The sequence below is a fragment of the Phocoena sinus genome, chromosome 2 (genome assembly GCF_008692025.1).
Source record: "Phocoena sinus isolate mPhoSin1 chromosome 2, mPhoSin1.pri, whole genome shotgun sequence".
Classification (NCBI taxonomy): Eukaryota; Metazoa; Chordata; class Mammalia; order Artiodactyla; family Phocoenidae; genus Phocoena; species Phocoena sinus.
The window spans coordinates 165,014,777-165,033,190 of record NC_045764.1 but is presented as its reverse complement, the minus strand read 5'-3'; the positions used below and the strand labels follow the sequence as shown (position 1 = coordinate 165,033,190).

At 42.1% G+C, this 18,414-nt stretch overlaps 1 protein-coding gene across 8 annotated transcripts in view; it reads left to right on the top strand.

Moving 5' to 3' along the window:
• The window catches only part of TTC7B (tetratricopeptide repeat domain 7B), a 240,460-nt gene that overhangs the window by 105,454 nt on the left and 116,592 nt on the right, over positions 1 to 18,414 (top strand). For all 8 annotated transcript variants that reach the window (XM_032621506.1, XM_032621507.1, XM_032621510.1 and 5 more), the window contains 3 exons: positions 1,080 to 1,158; positions 7,063 to 7,235; positions 14,534 to 14,597. In XM_032621506.1, coding sequence (XP_032477397.1) covers positions 1,080 to 1,158; positions 7,063 to 7,235; positions 14,534 to 14,597 — 316 coding nt within the window. The remainder of the gene's footprint in view (positions 1 to 1,079; positions 1,159 to 7,062; positions 7,236 to 14,533; positions 14,598 to 18,414) is intronic.

Sequence of the window (18,414 nt, the reverse complement as noted above, 5' to 3'; positions counted from 1 at the left end):
CGTTAGGTATAAGACACGAATTAATAGCCCTTGTGAGTGCTCATAGCATACAGAACTCACCTTCAGTTTGTTTTAATCCCTTTGTGTGATTCAAAATGTCATCCAAGAAGAGAGCTGAATACCTAGAGCTTCTGCCACAGACTGCAGAGGCTGGCTGACAGGTCCGCACCGGCTGACCCACTCTGTGGCTTTTTTGGAAAGCTGAGATGTGTTCTAACGAGCAGGTTATAAATATCACGGGGTTCTGTCGTAGGAGGTGGCGGTGCTCGATGTAAAGGGACCTGCTGGGAAACGCTCCCAGCTGAATGGGTCAGGCACAGCCTTCAGAGGGGGCAGACAGCGAGTGGGGTCTGGGCATATGGACCGGGATTTACTAACAAATTACTGTCCCTTCATGAAACGTGTCGCCCTGCACGTCTCTGTGAGGTGTGTGGGCACCAAAATGAGGTATGCTGGCCCCAGTCAGGTGGCGCCAGCCTCCAGCCAGCGCTCACTAACTGTGGGAGGGGCTGTGACCCTCTGCCTCTCTGGGGGCAGGAGGGGCCGATGGGTTTACTGGGCAGTGATGTATGTTCTCAAAGACACGGAGTGGTTGCTTGGTGGAGCCCCTCATTTTTCATACCTTTTCTCTTTGTCTTGCCTGTAAAGGTTGCAGGTCACAAGAAGCCTTTCCCACGTCGCACACAGTGCCTTGTTGATACTCCTGTACCCCTTTGCCACCCACCTTGTGGTGAAAAGATAGAGTTTTCAGCACCACTCAGCAGAGCAGGAATACTCCTCAGCCACTGTGAGGTAGAAGATAGACTCTGGAAAGATATCTTGCCTTTTGTTTTTTGCCTCGGATCTGATCTTCCGACATTTATTTTCTCGAGAAAATTGAGTTGTGGAAGTTCAAAAGACCATTGATCCTAGGTCAAACTTTTCAGAGTTGAACAAAGATGGACAGGCACGTGCAGAATGATTGCTTACAGTCTCGCCAACAGCTTTTATGTAGGCAAAATGAATTGAAATATGTGTATAAAATATTTAACATTAATACACGCCAGACGGAAACCCTGTCAAATTCTGTGTGCACACAGGAACTTGACTCGAGGAGTCGGGAGATTTAGAGAGATCCTCAGAGCAGTGGAAACGAGAACCACCCAGAACCTGCGAATGGTAAGTGTAACTAATGACTTGGCTGAGGCCCGAGGCACTTCAAGTGCCTCTCTCTCTTTCATACGTGTGTTACAAATAATATATTATATATCATAACATACTATGTAATATAGACATTATACGTTATAAATTATATCTCAGTGAAGCATATATATATACATCATACGTTCACCCAAAGTCATGAGATTTTAGTAGTCACAGAATTGTTCAGTTTCAATTAGAATTGAAACTAATATTTAATTTCAGAACATTCTCATCACTCCCCCAAAATCTCCATGCCCATTACTAGTCAATCCCCATTCTTCCCTTCCCCCAGCTTCTGACAGCCACTAATTTACTTCCTGTCTCTATGGTGTGCCTCTTCTGGACGTTTCATATAAATGGAATTATACAGTGTGTGGTCTCTTTTGTGACTGGCTTCCTTTACTTAGCATAGCGTTTTCAAGGTTCATGCACGTTATGCCACGTGTCCGTCTTGCATTCCTTTTCGTGGCGGCATGCTATTCCATCGTATGGATAGACCACATTTTTGTTTATTCAGTCATCAGTCAATAGACATTTTTTGTTTCCACTTTTCAGCTTTTATGAATAATGCTGCTACAAACATTCCCATGCAAGTTTTTATGTGTATATATGTGTTCATTTTTCTTGAGTATATACCTAGGAGTGGAATTGCTAGGTCATATGGTAACTCTACATTTAACATTTGGAGGAATTGCCAAACTATTTGTCAAATCGGTTGCACCATTTTACATTCTCACCAGAAATTATGAGGGTTCCAGTTTTTCCATGTCCTCAACGACACGTGTTTATTATCTTTTTCTTTAGTTCTAGCCATCCTAGTGGGTGTGAAGTGCTGTCTCATTGTGGTTTTGATTTACACTCCCTGATGGCTAATGATGTTGAGCATCTTTTCAGTTGCTTCTCGGTAATGCTCTCTCTTGAAACATAAAAAATGCATCCTGTATAGCAGTTAGAAGGTACACCCTCCTGATGCCAGTGCGGTGAAGGGTTAGTTGTAGGCTGATGATTCATACCAAAACCCAGACAGAGCAAAGCAGATTAGATCCTGAGGAGAACCTAGCTGTTGGACTAACTATATTGACCATAAAACCCAGAAATAGAAAAGCTAGTTAAATAGACTGGTTGATCAGCAGCTTGGCTCTCCTGTTGACTTGAGTTCTCTCTCTTTCCTTTTAAACCTTTCACCTTCCTGTCTGGGAGGCTCATTAATTATACCTCCACAGTTTACCCTTCAGAGCCAGAGTCATCGAGTGTTTGGCTGAGGCCTGGTGCTCATGGAAGCTAAGAAGTGCCCCAGGCCCCAGCCGATGTGGCAGCCCCCCTAAGACCGCAGTGTCCTTGGTCTCGTTATCCATGCTGTTGTCCTCCCATTATCATGAGTCCTTTAAATGCTGTGGGACAGTGTTCAGTTGGGCAAGGCTAAGAGATTCCTGTCCTGGGAAATGAGGCTGTATCTTCATGCTAAGGATGTGGACATACAACTCACTGACCCAGATGGCTAAGCCATAGGCTTTCCTAGAATTATGGGAGGTAAGACAAGACGGGCGACTTCACACACACACCGCACCAAGAACTCACTTGGTCTTCGATATCTACTTATGTATTATATGATTTATGGGTGCCTTCAGAAGTTCAAACAAAACATTTTTGATCTTCACAGTCCTTTAAGGGAAAAAACCTGCAAAAATATGAATAGGGCTTCCCTGGTGATGCAGTGGTTGAGAGTCCGCCTGCCGATGCAGGGGACACGGGTTCGTGTCCCGGTCCGGGAAGATCCCACATGCCGCGTGGCGGCTGGGCCCGTGAGCCATGGCCGCTGAGCCTGCGCATCCGGAGCCTGTGCTCCGCAACGGGAGAGGCCACGACAGTGAGAGGCCCGCATACCGCAAAAAAAATATATATATATGGATAAAAGTTATTGCCATCTATCTTTTCTCTCAAACTGACCTACTCCCAACATTCCATAAAACTTCTGAACTGGTCAGCGTGAATAGCTTCTTCTAAGATTTGGAAGCACAATGAAAGTAACTGGTTATATTGGCAAGTGTTCTTATAATTGTTTTAAAAGCACATTTAAAATGTCAATCTTTTGGGCTTCCCTGGTGACTCAGGGGTTAAGAATCTGCCTGCCAGTGCAGGAGCACGGGTTCAATCCCTGGTCCGGGAGGATCCCACATGCCGCGGAGCATCTAAGCCCGTGCACCACAACTACCAAGCCTGCACTCCAGAGCCCGCGAGCCACAACTACTGAAGCCCGCATGCCTAGAGCCTGTGCACTGCAACAAGAGAAGCCACCGCAATGGGAAGCCCACACACTGCAACAAAGAGTAGCCCCCGTGTGCTACAACTAGAGAAAGCCTGTGCAAAGCAACGAAGACCCAACGGAGCCATAAATAAATAAATAAATAAATAAAAATTTTAAAAATGCCAGTCTTTCAAAATTGCTTATAGACTCTCAAAAAATATATATTTTGTTAAGGAAATAAAGGGTGTTTCCTCGTTAAAAGGTTGAGTGCATGCACTACACTGTGAGAATCTGCTTGCTGCTTACTCCAATATTATTTATCAAAATTAGAGAATATCTTCCATTATTGTCTGAGGTTTATGATTTTCAAATCAATGTGTTTTAACTTATAAAAATCCTGTGAGGTAGGATTCTGACTAGAGATGTTAGGAAGGAAGACAGTTTTCTTCTTCTTCTTTTTTTTTTTTTTTTTCTTTTTTCTGAGAAGCCCAGTGAAGAGGCTTCTAAAGAAAGCCTGTGTAGATAAAGCTGCCCCTGGGCACTTTCAGCTGTTAACTGACTGGTTAGTGTTAATGTAAGCAGGGGGAGTCACTTCCCACTCAATGTCACACTTGAGTTGCAAGTACACCTTTGGTCTTGGTTGATGGTTCTCAAGTGACCTAAGTTAAACTGTTTCTAATCCCTTGAGTACTTAACGAGAGGTGTGCAGCAGAACCATCTGGGGAACTGTGAGCAAACACACATCCCTGTACCTGACCTCAGAAATGCCACCTGAGCCAGTCTGCGGCAGGGCCTGAAAATCCGTATTTTCTAGTTTCCACAAGTGAGTCTTTGCCCACTCTAGTTGAGAAGCATTTCCTGGGAAGTCTACACCGGTGTCTTGGTTTCCGGTGGACATCAGGAAACTTCTCCAGCTATTGCCACTTATAAGACAGTGTTTCCATCAGCCTTAATTGCTGTATGATTCTTTTTAGATTAGCTGATAATTACAAATTTATGATATCCTTATGAGATGAAAAAGTTGCTTTGTAAACTCTGGTGTGAGACCATAGCAGAGAAGGATTTAAAAGTACATTCACAGAAACCCCATTTCTAGATAAATAATTGACAGCAGGTGTTCAAATCAAAACTTGTATATGAATTTTCATAGCAGCATTATTGACAATAGCCAAAAGACGGAAACAATCCAAATGTCTACCAACTGACGATTGAATAAACAAAATGTGGTCTAGCCATACAATGGAATATCATTCAGCTATAAAAGGGAATGAAGTACTGATTCATGCTACCACATGGATGAACCTTGAAAACATTAAGCTAAGTAAGAGAAGCCAGACACAAAAAGACCACATATTATATGATTCCATTTATGTGAAATGTCCAGAAGAGGCAAACCTATAGTGACAGAAAGCAGATTAGTTGTTCCCAGGGGGTGGAAGGAGGGAGAATGGAGAGTGACTTCTTAGAGGGTATGGGGTTTCCTTTTAGGGTAAAGAATGTTCTGGAACTAGAGTGGTCATGGTTGTACAACATGGTGAATGTGCTAAATGCCATTGGAGTGTACACTTTAAAATGGTTAACATGGTGAATTTTATGTTATGTGAATTTTATCGCAATTTAAAATCACATACAAAAAAGTGCATTTAATGACCCAGTTTGTACAAAGAAGTTCAAGTCTTCTTCCAGACCAGCTTCTCTCCTTTCCTTCCTTTAATTCTAAATGTATTTGAAATGTATTTGGTAGCTACCGACAATGTTTAGACATTTAAACCGCAAGCTAAATATAACCGGAGTATAAAACATAAAAGGTATCATAGATATTGGTGATCTTGCTGATAATTTCTCATATTTAATCTCCTTTTCTGAACTTCATTTGAGATTTCAGTGAACACAGCCAACATCCTTCCTAATCGGTAATGCATGACGAGGTGATGCCTTTAAAATGTGCAATCACATAACCTCATTTTAAAAATCTCTCCGGAAGGTTAATACCTTGAGGGAAAATGAGATCTAGCGTGAGCTATCCAGCAGTGGACAAGCAAACTGTTTTGAGGGCAGAGACTTTTATTACAACTTTAGAATCCCTCCATGGCAGATACATCCAGAAAGTGAAGTTCTTTGTTCATTTTTCTCCTTTGTTTTTTTCTCAGCTATAGTGAGTGGAGGTTATTTTTGCTAGTTGACGCTTCCAGCAGAAGTCATTAGCTTATATGACTGCAGTGAGATCAAGATGAGGCTGTAATGGAAGGTTTAAGAAAACAGTTCAGGAACTGTTTAGGTCCTAAAAATTGTGCTCTTATGAGATCTTTACAGATGGCTCAGCTGGGGATGATAGGAGTGCATTTAATTTCACATTCTTATAGACATTTAAAGCTAGTGAGTCTTACTTTGGAATAATGAAGAAAATTTGCCTTTACCCAGTGGCTATCAGAAACCACTAAGCTAGTGATTTGGTTGCATTTAGGATTCCTTGTGGTGTTTTAAGAGATTTCACATGGATGAAAGCCTAGCAAAGTTCTCTTCTGGAAAATATTTATTTAAAAAGGCTCATTGTCAGGGAAGATCAGCATTCTTTGTCTGCATCTTCCAAAGAATGCTAAAACCTTGTGGAAAAACCTGCTGGTTGAAGTTGTCTTTGGCCACCTCTGGCTGATTGTGAGGCGGCCTGGACCACCCTGAGATGCAGCGCTTCTATTTTCGGAGGGATTTTTTTTTTTTTTTTTTTACTTCTCTTCTTTGTCACTGGAAGATTATGAGGTAAGTTAACTGATATGCATCAGTTAACAAAGTACTTCTTAGTAGCTGCCACATCTCCCTCCCCCATACATCTACGTGATGCTGTTCTAGGCAGTGGAGCTATAGAGTTTGGAAAAACATAGTAATCTGCACCTAACTTAGAAGAACAAGATCTGGATATTTCTGGGTTTTCACAGTAAGAAAGGAGATCCCTACCCAGCTTTAAAAAAACGGTCTTCTGGATCAGTAGCCATAGTCACTTTGCCAGCTCACCACTTTGCTCAAGGCCAGTGGGAACCTTTGGGCTGAAGGGCCAGGATGCAGTAAGCACGGGGCCTCAGGTACTGAGTCGCAGGGTGGGACTGTGAAGGACTTGCCCTTGGCACTCCGAAGAAAGAAGACATTCTAAAAATCTGCTCTGAACATCATCTTATCATCAACGAAGAGATTTTTTTTCAGGGATTACATCATCTAGGTTGAGTACTGGCTTTCTGCCAAGGTCGGGCTTTGGCAGGCCTCGGTTGGGAGGTGATGAAAATATTTGCAGTTCACCTATTATTTATAAGAGCTTTTGGAAAAGAGCTTAACTAAAAGTTTCAGTTGTTTCCGGTATAAAACATGTTTAGTGTTCCAGAGTATAACAGAGGCAGGGCAGCATTTGAAGGGCATAAACTTATTTCTTTTTTAATCTTTCAAATATCTTAGTGTATCATTTTTTCTTTTCTTTTTTTGTCATCAACTGATATAATTTTCATCATAGGAGTAGACATTTTTAATTATGAGTCTTGGAACAGTGATGACAAAGTGATGACTAAAACATATTTATTAAATGAGCGAATGAATGAATGAATGATACAAAATAGATTCATGGCTGTGCCTTTGCTCCTTTGTGTCCCCAGACAATAGCCAGGCAGCTGGCGGAGATCTTGTTGCGGGGTATGTGTGAGCAGAGCTACTGGAACCCTCTGGAGAATCCACCATGCCAGTCACCTCTGGACGATCCTCTCCGGAAAGGAGCAAACACAAAAACCTACACCCTCACGCGGAAAGCCCGTGTCTACTCAGGAGAGAAGTATGGGAGTTGGTGTCCTCATCTGTAGGTTAGGGGATGGGAGGGAAACTTCAGGAAAATGTAAGGATTGAATAGAAGTTCAAGGGTAGGTTTTCTACCAGTTTAATAAAGATAGCTCTTTACTCTTCATAATTTCAGCAAATATCCATGCCTGAGTGGGGACGTTTTGAGTAGGGAAATGCTCTCATCTAGTGCTTGGCTGCCATTCTCAGCCTTCACTGTTGGTCTTGGGGATTTTCATTTCGTTTATTATAAGAACCGCAGAACCATACAGCAGTCAGTGACAAAGCTATTAGTAAGCCAGAGTTGACTTTTCTTTACTTTTCCTCAGCAATTCCTTGATCCTTTTGTTTAAAAGCTTGTTTTAAACTGAATTAGCTGGAAGAAGAAGGCGAATTTGATAATTTACAGGTGATTGGAAGGTGATGTCTCTTTAGAATGTTTTAATTGGTTTAAGTTTTGGATTGGGAACTTGATCACCTTTGAGGAAAATGGGCTAGGGAAACACTCCGGTCTCAGCCTGGGATTTCCCCAGGTCCGGGAAGGAGGAGGTGGGAGGGAGAGAGACCACAAGAAGGCGGGGAGACGGGAACAGGGGTTGACTCATTCCTCCCCTCAAAGCTTTCCTTCCCGTCTTTGTTCCTACAAGGACAAGGCATGATGGCTTTTCAGAACCTCTCCATGAAGCAAAGGGGAACGTGTAAGAATAAATACGGAAACCTTCTTTAGTCATTACAAATTGGAAAAATGGCTGAAAGACCGCAGGCTGCTGCTTCTGAGGCCCCAGAAAGCACTGACAGCCATGGGGTGATTAGATAGTTATTACGTGTGTGACTTCTGAACGCAATGCCGCATTTTACAAGGGGCAGCATTTCTCAGGGTAACTGCCTCTTAATCCTCTTAAATTGACCCTGGCATTTGTCTCCCTCCTCACCTTGTTCAATTTGCATTTCTTATATGGATTCAGACTCGTGAGCATTTTCTTAACTTTTCCCTGCGTTTACTCCTTAGTACTTATCTGGATTCATAGAACACCTGTTCTAGCAATTCTCAAACTCTCACTTTTAAAATGCTGACCCCTCATTATGAACTATTTAGCAGCAGGATTGGGGTTCTTTTTTAGGTGATATTTAAATCTTAAAAATAGATCCTAGAGTTTTCTTCTGCTTCAGATGCTTCTTAATAGCCAAAGTGCCGGTATATTGAAGAATCTAAATCTTGTTCCCTCCCCCAATCAAGTTTGACACATGGATGAAGCCCTGTGTCTCTCTGGGTGCGATTCCAGTGTGGCCTCACCCCTTGAAGGCAGAGAAGCTCACAGTGCTGGCCACTTCTCCCTTACTTCCTAAACCACTCAGCCTCTGTCACTCTTTTAACATCCGTTTCCCCATCTGTACAAGGAGAATCATGGAGGCAAAATGCAGATCTAGTTAAATGAAGTTATTAGTTAAAGGGAAGATTCCCATGTGACAGGTTACTGAGACACAAGTTTCATTTCACACAAATACACACATTTGATAATTTACAGTTTATTTTAAACTGTTTCCTTGAGATATAATTCACATACTATATAATTCATTCATTCAAAGTGTACAATTCACATTAATATAGCTTTTAATATAGTCACATAGCCCATCACTACAGTCAAATTTAGAATACTTTCACTACCCCCAAAATAAACCTAGCACCCCTTAGCTGTCACCCGCCATCCCCCAAACACTTGTATTTTCACATGAATTTTAGGATCATTTTGTCTATTTCTGAAAAAAAAAAAAAAAGGCAACTGGAATTTTGTAGGAATTGCATTTAATCTGTAGCTCAGTTGTAGGAGTACTGCCATCTTGACAACATTAAGTCTTCTGATCCATGAACATGGGATATCTTTCCATTTATTTAGGTTTTCTTTAACTTTTTTCAGCAACAATTTGTAGTTTTCAGGGTATAAGGTTTGCACTTTTTTTTTTTTTTTTCGCGGTACATGGGCCTCTCACTGTTGTGGCCTCTCCCATTGCGGAGCACAGGCTCTGGACGCGCAGGCTCAGCGGCCATGGCTCACGGGCCCAGCCGCTCCGCGGCATGTGGGATCTTCCTGGACCGGGGCACGAACCCGTGTCCCCTGCATCGGCAGGCGGACTCTCAACCACTGTGCCACCAGGGAAGCCCTGCACTTCTTTTGTTAAACTTATTCTTAAGGATGTTTTGGTGTGTGTGCTATTCTTTTTGATACTATCACAAATGGAATTGTTATTATTAATTTCATTTTGGGGCTGTTCATTGCAAGTATATAGAAGTAAAATTGGTTTTCTATATTGATCTTGTATACTGAAGTCTTGCTGAGCTTGTTTATTAGTTCTAATAGTTTTTTTTAGATTCTTTAGGATTTTCTATATACAAGATCATGTCATCTGCAAATATAGTTTTACTTCTTCCTTTACATAGATGGCTTTTATTTCATTTTCTTTCCTAATTGCCCTGGGTAGAACCTCCAGTACAATGTTGAATAGAAGTGGCAAGAGTGGACACCTTTGTTTTATTCCTGATCTGAGGAAAGGGAAAACATCCAGTCTTTCACTATTAAGCATGATGTTAGCTGTGGGTTTTCATAGATGTCCTTTATCAGGTTGAGGAAAGTCCCTTCTATTACTAGTTTGTTGAGTATATTTTTTTGTGAAAAGGTTTTGAACTTGTCAAATTCTTTTTCTGTATCTACTGAGATGATCATCTGGCTTTTGTCCTTTATTCTATTGATGTGATGTATTACATTAATTGATTTTCAGATATGAAGCCAACCTTGCATTCCTAGGTGAATCCCACTAGGTATATAATCCTTATTTATTACTGAGTTTGATTTACTAGTATTTTGTTGAGGATTTTTGCATCAATAGTCATAAAATAATTGATCTATAGTTTTCTTTTCTCATGATGTTTTTGTCTAATTTTGGTATGAGGATAATACTAGCCTTGTAGAATGAGTGGGAAATATTCCTTCCTCTTCTATTTTTGGAAAGAGTTTATGGAGAATTATTATTAATTCTTCTTTAAATGTTTGGTAGAATTCACCAGTGAAGCCATCTGGTCGTGGGCTTTTCTTTGTGGGAATGTTTTTGATTACTAATCCACTCCCTTTACTTGTTACAGAGCTATTAAGATTTTCTATTTCTTCAGTTTTGGTAGTTTGTGTCTTTCTAGAAATTTGTCCATTTCATCTAAGTTACCTAATTTGCTGAGCACAGTTGTTCATAGTATTCACGTACACACACACACACACACACACACACACACACACACACACATATAATTTCTATAAGATTGGTAGTCATGTACCCTCTTCCATTTCTCATTTCTCCTTTTAGTAATTTGAGTCTTCTCTTTCTTTTCTGGGTCAGTCTACCCAAAAAGTTTGTCCAAGTCTTATTGATCTTTTTGAAGAATTAACTTTCAGTTTTGTTGATTTTTCTCTATTGTGTTTCTATTTCTCTAGTTAGTTCATCTCTGTGCTAATCTTTCTTCCTTCGGTTATCACCATCAGCTTTTAGCTTTCTAGTTTTGCATGTTCATACCCTTACTTCGGATTTATTAGTAAAGAGAGGAAATCTGCTTGGGGTTTCCTTATTAACAAGACAGGACTCTCCAATCAAGCAATTTTGTGGCAAAAAGATGTTACCACCAGTTCAGTTATGTGAGTTGGGAGGTAAAAAAGGGGAATCCATAGATGATGTTTAAATCTCATTTTGGCCGGTGGTCCCTCCTCTCTCCCCTCTTATGAGGAACGTGAGCACAAAGCAAACTTTATGTGCCATAGATCCTTCCAGCTCCAGCAAACCACACGGACCATTCAGGACCATTGGTCATAATGGACAATTACTGAAAAATAACCTCTACCAGAAAACTCCCCTCCCTGTCACTGCAACCTGGATGTGAAGTGGGTACAGGATGCTCGTCCTCTCTCCGTCTTAAATGTTGAAAGGAAATAAAACGCTGATAATCCAAGGTAAAAAAAGAGAGGAAGAATCACATGCCATAGGCCTCCTTACTTCCTTTCTTCTAGATCTTTCTATGAAGAATTTTTTTGACTTTTGTTTACTTATTTTTTAAGTAAGCTTTTTACTGACACATAATATACATTGCGAAAAACACACGAACCGAAAGTAGAAAACTTGATGAATTTTCACTAAGTGAACACACGCAAGTAATTTAGCATCCTGGTCAAGAACTAGACATTGCCAGAACCCTAGAAGGACTCTCTGTACCCTCCCCCAGTTACTACTCCCTGCCCAAGGGTAACCCTATCCTGACTTCTATCACTGTAGTTAGTCTGGCCCATTTTTGAAATTTACATGAATGGAATCATATATTAAGTACTTTTACGTTTAACTTCTTTTGTCTAACATTATATTGGAGAGATTCATCCATATTTTTGCATGTAGTAGTAGTTTGTTTTTGTTGTTGAATAGTATTCCATTTTATTAATATACTCCCATATGTTGATCCATTCTACTCTTGATGGACATTTGCGTTGTTCCTCATTTGGAGCTAATAGGAATAGTGCTGCTATGAATATTCTTATACATGTTTCTTAGTCCACATATGTGTGCATGTCACTCAAGTATGTTTTTACTTCCACTGTATTTCTCCTTGTAAAAAGCGCTTGAGGTGGCTTAGATAATTAAATGCATATTAGACTAGATAATTAGCATTAAGTAGAGGAGGAAGCTAGAAACCACTATGATGCCAGGAAGCGGATGATGATTTATTGAAAACTAGGAGTGCCATACGTTGTGCTAAACTCCTCGGTAGGCCTAAGAGGAGAAAGTAATTATCATGGCGTGCTAAATACAGGTCTGAACCTCCTGGTAGCCAATGCAGAGGTTTGGTAAGGACGAGGATGCTGTTCAAAGTTTAAAGATAGGGGACATTGAAGGGTCCTAACAACTACTTGATGGCAGAACCGAAGCTGTGAACGACCATCCCTTCAATCAGCTTCCTCCAGGTCTAAGGCCCCAGTTTTCTGGCTCCACAAGGCTGAGGCCTGGGCACCCCAGGATCCCCTCTTGAGGCTCTTGGGCCCCAAGAGGATAATATCACAAAAGTAGGGCCCCAACAATTTTGACTGTCCACCCTGAGCTCCACACTTCCCTGGGCAGGGAAGAGGGAAAGAATGACCAGAAATAGATCTAGAGAATTCATAATTATGGAGAAGGGGGCATTCCAGTGGGTAGTTTTTTAGGCATGTCTCTTAAAACTATCCCTTCCCCCTCCCCCGCCCCCCACTTCTTCCTACCAGCCCTGAGAACTTTGCAGCACCCCTGAGTACCCATCTTTCCTGCCTTGAAAAGAAGGGTAGAGGAAGTAGAATTAGAATCAGTTAATGTGCTACTTGTTAGCAGCTCTAGTAAAAATAACACAACCTCACATTTAAGTAGACTAGATGGCTCAAGTGGAATTTGGGGATTATCTCTGGACTGAATTTGCTGGTGTTAAGTTATGATTAGAATGGGCTCCCTCTCTTTTCAATTAGTCTGGACAATGCAGAACTGGGTAGCTGTGAAAAAAATGATTAATGGTTCTGCTTTATTTATAAGGTCCCAACTGCATGTAAGCACGAGCCAGGATATCAGGAACTGATTGCTGGATGGGGATACACACAGACACATACACAGACAGACACACACACAGACACACACACACATGAGCATTCTTAATTCAAAGCCTGTTGGCTCTATTTCTGAATTTAAGGGGAAAGAAATGTTCCATCTTCCAAAAACCCAAATCACCTCAAGTTACCTCTTTAAGGAGGTCACCGCACATTCCAGAATCCTGCTTCTCACTCACAGCCCAGCCCTTTTATAAATTTTAGCCCTGCAGGAGCAATAGGAACCATCCCACAGGTGGTTTCCTTACCTCCAGGGATGACTGAATTGTAAAAAGAGTATCAGTCACTGGACTTTTCTGTCTTACTCCTCATGGCCCTTTGACACAATACAAAATTTGCCAGCACTTCAAAGAGAACAAATATTTGCAATCATTTGGAAAACATTTTTTTGGCCATTTTGGGGGGGAAATCATCCCTTCTCTTAAGTTAAATGATTGTAATATTACCCCTGGGAAGATGTAAATTTAGTCTTTATTTAGTCATCTCCAAAACATCCCCAAGTTTTTTTAACCAAGTTCATTTTTATTGCACTCTTCTACCATTCCACGAAAAAGAGTTGATGGGACTTCCCTGGCAGTCCAGTGGTTAAAACTCTGCGCTTCCACTGCAGGGGGTGCGGGCTTGATCCCTGGTGGGGGAACTAAGATCCCACATGCCCGCCTGGCATGGCCGAAAAACAAACAAACAAAAAAGCAAGAACCGAGAAAAAAAGAAACAGAGTTGAATTTGGCCCAACCAGTGATAAGACTTACAATTCTACTCAAAGAATGCTAGAACTTTAGAACGGGGGAAAATGCTGGAGGGTTTTTTATTTTTCCGGCTGTGCCCCGCGGCTTGTGGGATCGTAGCTCCCTAACCAGGGATTGAACCCCCGGCCCCCGGACGATGAGAGCGCAGAGTCCTAACCACTGGACCACCAGAGAATTCCCTGGAGGTCTTTTAAAACGCTCAGGGCACAAAAAATAGGATCTAGGGAATGGAGACCAGAGTTATGTTTGGTTTTTATTGTTCTTTAATCCTGAGCAGCATTGAGCTTAAAAGCTTTTTATTTTAATCCAAGATGGTAGAGTTCAGCCAAATCCCATAAAGTTGATGAATAAGACAGCTCCTGCGTGCCACCCCATAGTACACGTGTGTTTGAGTAAGATAGCTCACAAAGTTCTTACAGTATTCTAGAAATCATTCAAACTCTAAAATTGCTTCCTATCTCCTGTTTCATCTAAATGACAATATACAATACGCCAGCTAGCAAGTAAGAGGTAAGAAGAGTACCATGTAACGAAATGTCTTCAGTTTATACCTCGTAATGGGTTTAGGAGAAAGCTTGTGTTATTTAGATAACGTCAGTTTGTAGTGATCAAACTTTCCGCCTCTGTAATAGGCACAAACGTTCTTTGGGCTTTTAACTTGGTTTCTACAGCTTTACCCGGCTGCCTGCTATTAAAATGCGTAGTTAAAATGTATACATTCCATAGATTACCATAGAAATAAACAAATTAATCCAGGGGCCCAGATTATACAGTATTTTTCATGGGTTCTACACGATATAAAAAGCTAGAAGCTGTTAGCCCTTCAGTTCTGCTTAGTCACGTATTTTGTGTTATTTTGAAATTGCCATATATCAAAGTCAATTTTCTTTATACAGCATTTTTTGTCCTCAAGAAAATACTGAAGAAGCCCTGTTGTTATTGCTGATTAGTGAATCAATGGTGAGTAGAATGTGTTTTTACATTTCTCTTTCCCCTATTCCTATGGTCCCTGTTTTGATATGGTGACTCCATCAGGATAGTGATTCTTTTTCTTTGGAGAAGAGTACTTTCCAAAGGGAATACCTGGTGGGAAAAAAGTATAGTAGTTTAAAAAAGAGGGACGTTTCTAATTCTTGGACTGGCCAGATATGTCCCTGGGTCAGCCTGGAGCATGGAGCTTCTCTTCCCTTAGTTCATTCATTTATCCACCAAGTACTGATTGAACACTAACACAGTTGTATATGGGTAACTATAGCTAAAATGACCACCAGAGGAACCTCGAAAGGGGAAAGAAGCCCCCAAAAGGTAACCTTTATGAGCCTTCTCCATTTGCCTTGGTGGGAGGGAGAATTTGGGGGTGAAACACTTGTATACTTGAACCTCCGGTTTCCATAGCAGCAGCCTGATGAAACTGCCTCGTCCTCCTGCCCAGGTCCTCTCCCCAAGCCCCCACCAGTTTCCCAGGCATTGCAGAGCCCAGGCCCAGAGAAGCCACTCCTGTTACCTGGCTCTGCTGTTGCGAGGGAGTTTTTGCCAGACCATCAAATTCCTTTGAAATGTTTTCTTAGTGTTTGGCCAGGATATCAAACGTAGGTCTACGATTTCATCGCTCATCCTTTACTGGGTTTCTACTCTGCATATCGCTAGACATGACAGCCCGGCTTGAAACATTCTGGAGTAATCTGTGTTATAGTAGTTAATACCTTGGCAAGTACATGGTGTCTGCTGAGCACCTGAGCAGAACAGCAAGCCCCTGGAACTTGGAGGGACCTAGAGGTCTTCACATCCACCTAGTTATTTAGACGAGGGACCGGAGGCCCAGAGCAGGCAGAATGGAGGCATCATGCAGTGGTCTGCTGCTCCTTGTAGCAGAGCATCCTGCCTTCTTCCATAACTCCCACCCCACCAGGCAGGCAGGAGGAGAAAAGAGGAGGAAAAGGAGTCGTAACTAAAGCAAGAGAAGGTGTTCCCTTCTTCCCCAAGCAGACAGTTTAAATGGAGGCGTGAAATACACTCAGGGAGAAAGACTTAGAAACGGAGCACAAGAGGAATGCCTGTGTGCTGAGTGAAAGAGGGGCAGAAGAGGCTGGGATCAGGCAGGCAACGTAGCTTTCTTGCCTTAAGTTAAAGCTTTGGGTTTTCTTGTTCTGTGAAATGGCCCCGAGATGTTTATAAGAGCGAGACTGCTTGAGTCACCGCTTCTTTTTATTTGGAAGCTCTTTGACATCATTGGCCCTACTTCCTCTGAAGGAAACAGGTCGCCCCTGTGGCTCATCTTTCCTTGACTGTCAGCTGGTGACTTAGGACGGTGTCCTTTACATCCTCTACTCTACCTTGGCACAGATGTGGAGGCACATATGTGCACAGGCTGGCGCCCAGTGGCCTCCAGTAACTGGTGTTCAGATGGGCAGGTCTCACCGTCATCAGTTCTGGGGGGGCGGGGAGGGGGGCTGCCCACACAGGTCTCATCGCTGGACTCTTCACAACCTGGCACTTAGCTTCCTTTGGGCAGACTTGGTTAGTAACGGTGTAAAAATTCTGAAAGCGTGGTGAGCATACGCTTTTGATTTCTTGGACAATTCTGATTGAAAGGATTGAGTTCTATTGTCAGATCATGTGTTCCAGATTGGAATTTGGGAAACATGGCCACATCTCTAGAATGCTTGCTCTAAGTGTTGTTGTCTTGGGAGTGATGTCCCCAACTCTCCTGCTCCCTCCTTGAAGTGGTAGAAACTAGTAATACTCAAAGTTCGGATCCCCTGGAGACAGTCAAATCTGACTCTGTCGTATTTAATTTCCAGGAAGTCTCTTCAGAGGATGGTGAAATCCAATGACAGTAAATATGAAGGGCTAGGTTGCCAACCAAAATGATTATGTGCTCCCTGTAAATCATTCCATAGTTACGTAGGTAGAAGTCTAAATTAAGTTGCCTTTGGAAGTCTTTTTTCACGTCCCTTGACTCCTTGATTTTTTTCAGTTTTTAGACCGAAAATAGATGTGCTCAATTTCAGAACCAAAATGAGAATTGCCGGGCTTTTTTGGTGTCTGAGAAAATTGTATTCTTTACTGGTCCTAATTTTAACTTAGAAGCATAAATTTGTCCATAGTCCCTCCACCTACAAGAACTCATTTGGAATTGAACTGCATTCTTACCTCAAGTCAAATTAGTTTCCCCAGGAGAAAGGGGTTATCAGAACCATATTAGTACAACTACCACTGAGACAATGTTCTGGGACATTTATTATTTGTGGACCTGTTTGAGGTTCTATATTGTACCTTTTTAATCAAAAAGCACTGAGAGACTTTTTCTTTTAAAAAGAAAAAAAAAGACGCATTTGGGCATAACCTGAAAATCTCTCTTATATGGTGTTTTGTCTTACTCCCTTCTCTCGCAGGCATTGATCTCAATATGGAACATTTAGAGGAAATAAATAAAATGAGACCACTTACAGCAGGCCGTATTTTCCCCAGAGCTTCTTTTTTTGGGTCGAAAGGCACTCCTAACAAGAAAAACTTAGAATGAAATCTTCAAAAGCAGGCTTGTTTCCATAAGAGATGACTCACTTTGTAGGAAGTGGCCTGTCTTATATATTCTTATTCGTCTTTGACATTTAAGAGTAAGGAGTTTTAAAACAAGTAAGTACTGACAGGAGGCTACAAGTCAGTGCCTTGGACTCACACGAAAGAAAGCATTCACCTCATTAGTGAGCAGGAGATTGTGTGCGTGGCCTTTCCAAGTGTCAGGCAGGAAGGTAGACGTCAGCCCGCCTGGACCGGTGACCCTCGTCCTGCACGTGCCACTTCCATGGGGAGAATGGAGGGGCCCTTTCTGTGCTCCTAGGGATGGACTTCTGTTCCTTAGCAAGGAAAAGAAGACAGGAAAAATCTAACTTTATTGATACTGAACTCCCTATTAGGGCGAAAAGGAAAATGAGCTATGTCTAGAGTCTCCAGTACATGTGATATGTCTGGAGGAATCGGGGGAGAAATTTCAAAAGTAATGAAAACAAGTCACTGTGAAGAGCGGTTGATTTCTAGATAGATGAGATAAATAAGCTTGAACGCACCTGCTGTATTTCTGTGCTAAGCAGTGGGGAAGTGAAATAGGCATGCCCTGGTGTTCTCCTGGGTCCTCTGTGCTAATATCTTTTAAAGCAAAAATCCGTTTGCTTCTTGCTGTCTCTTGTACATCTGTTTTGTGCTTCCCTAAACAAAGTTGAATTAGTTTCTGTAGTCTGTTCCAGTGAAGATGTCACATAGGGATTTGAACGTGACTTGGGTGAGAGAGGAAAAGTACGCTATATCTCTGTTGGACTGATGGAACGTGATGACACCATTTGGTGATGGGAAGTGTGGGGCTGGGAATTTTCTCCCACTCTGTAATGTACAGCAGAAGCAGGATCTACAAGTGAGGCGCAGCAGGGCTTCACTTGGTGGATGATTCTGCTGCCCCAGAGCGCAGCTGTGTCTGCAGCATGGCTGTCTGTGAACCCGAGCCCAGGAGGAACCACCCTGCTTTGCATCGACTCCTAAAGCTTCCTCCAGACGCCTGCTGACAGGGACAAGTGCCCGCCAGGCCTTCAGTGTTTGGATAATACCATGTTACCATGTGCTGTGGTGCTCTGGGGATTTTGAATAAATGACCCCTGTCTCATTTGTGTCCTTGTCTCCAGACCCGCAGCAAGCTCCCAGGGGCAGGAGAGCCTGGATGGCTTCTCTGCGCACGGTGGCAGCTGTGTGCACGGGCTAGCTCACCGTCTGCTTCTCTCCTCTCTGT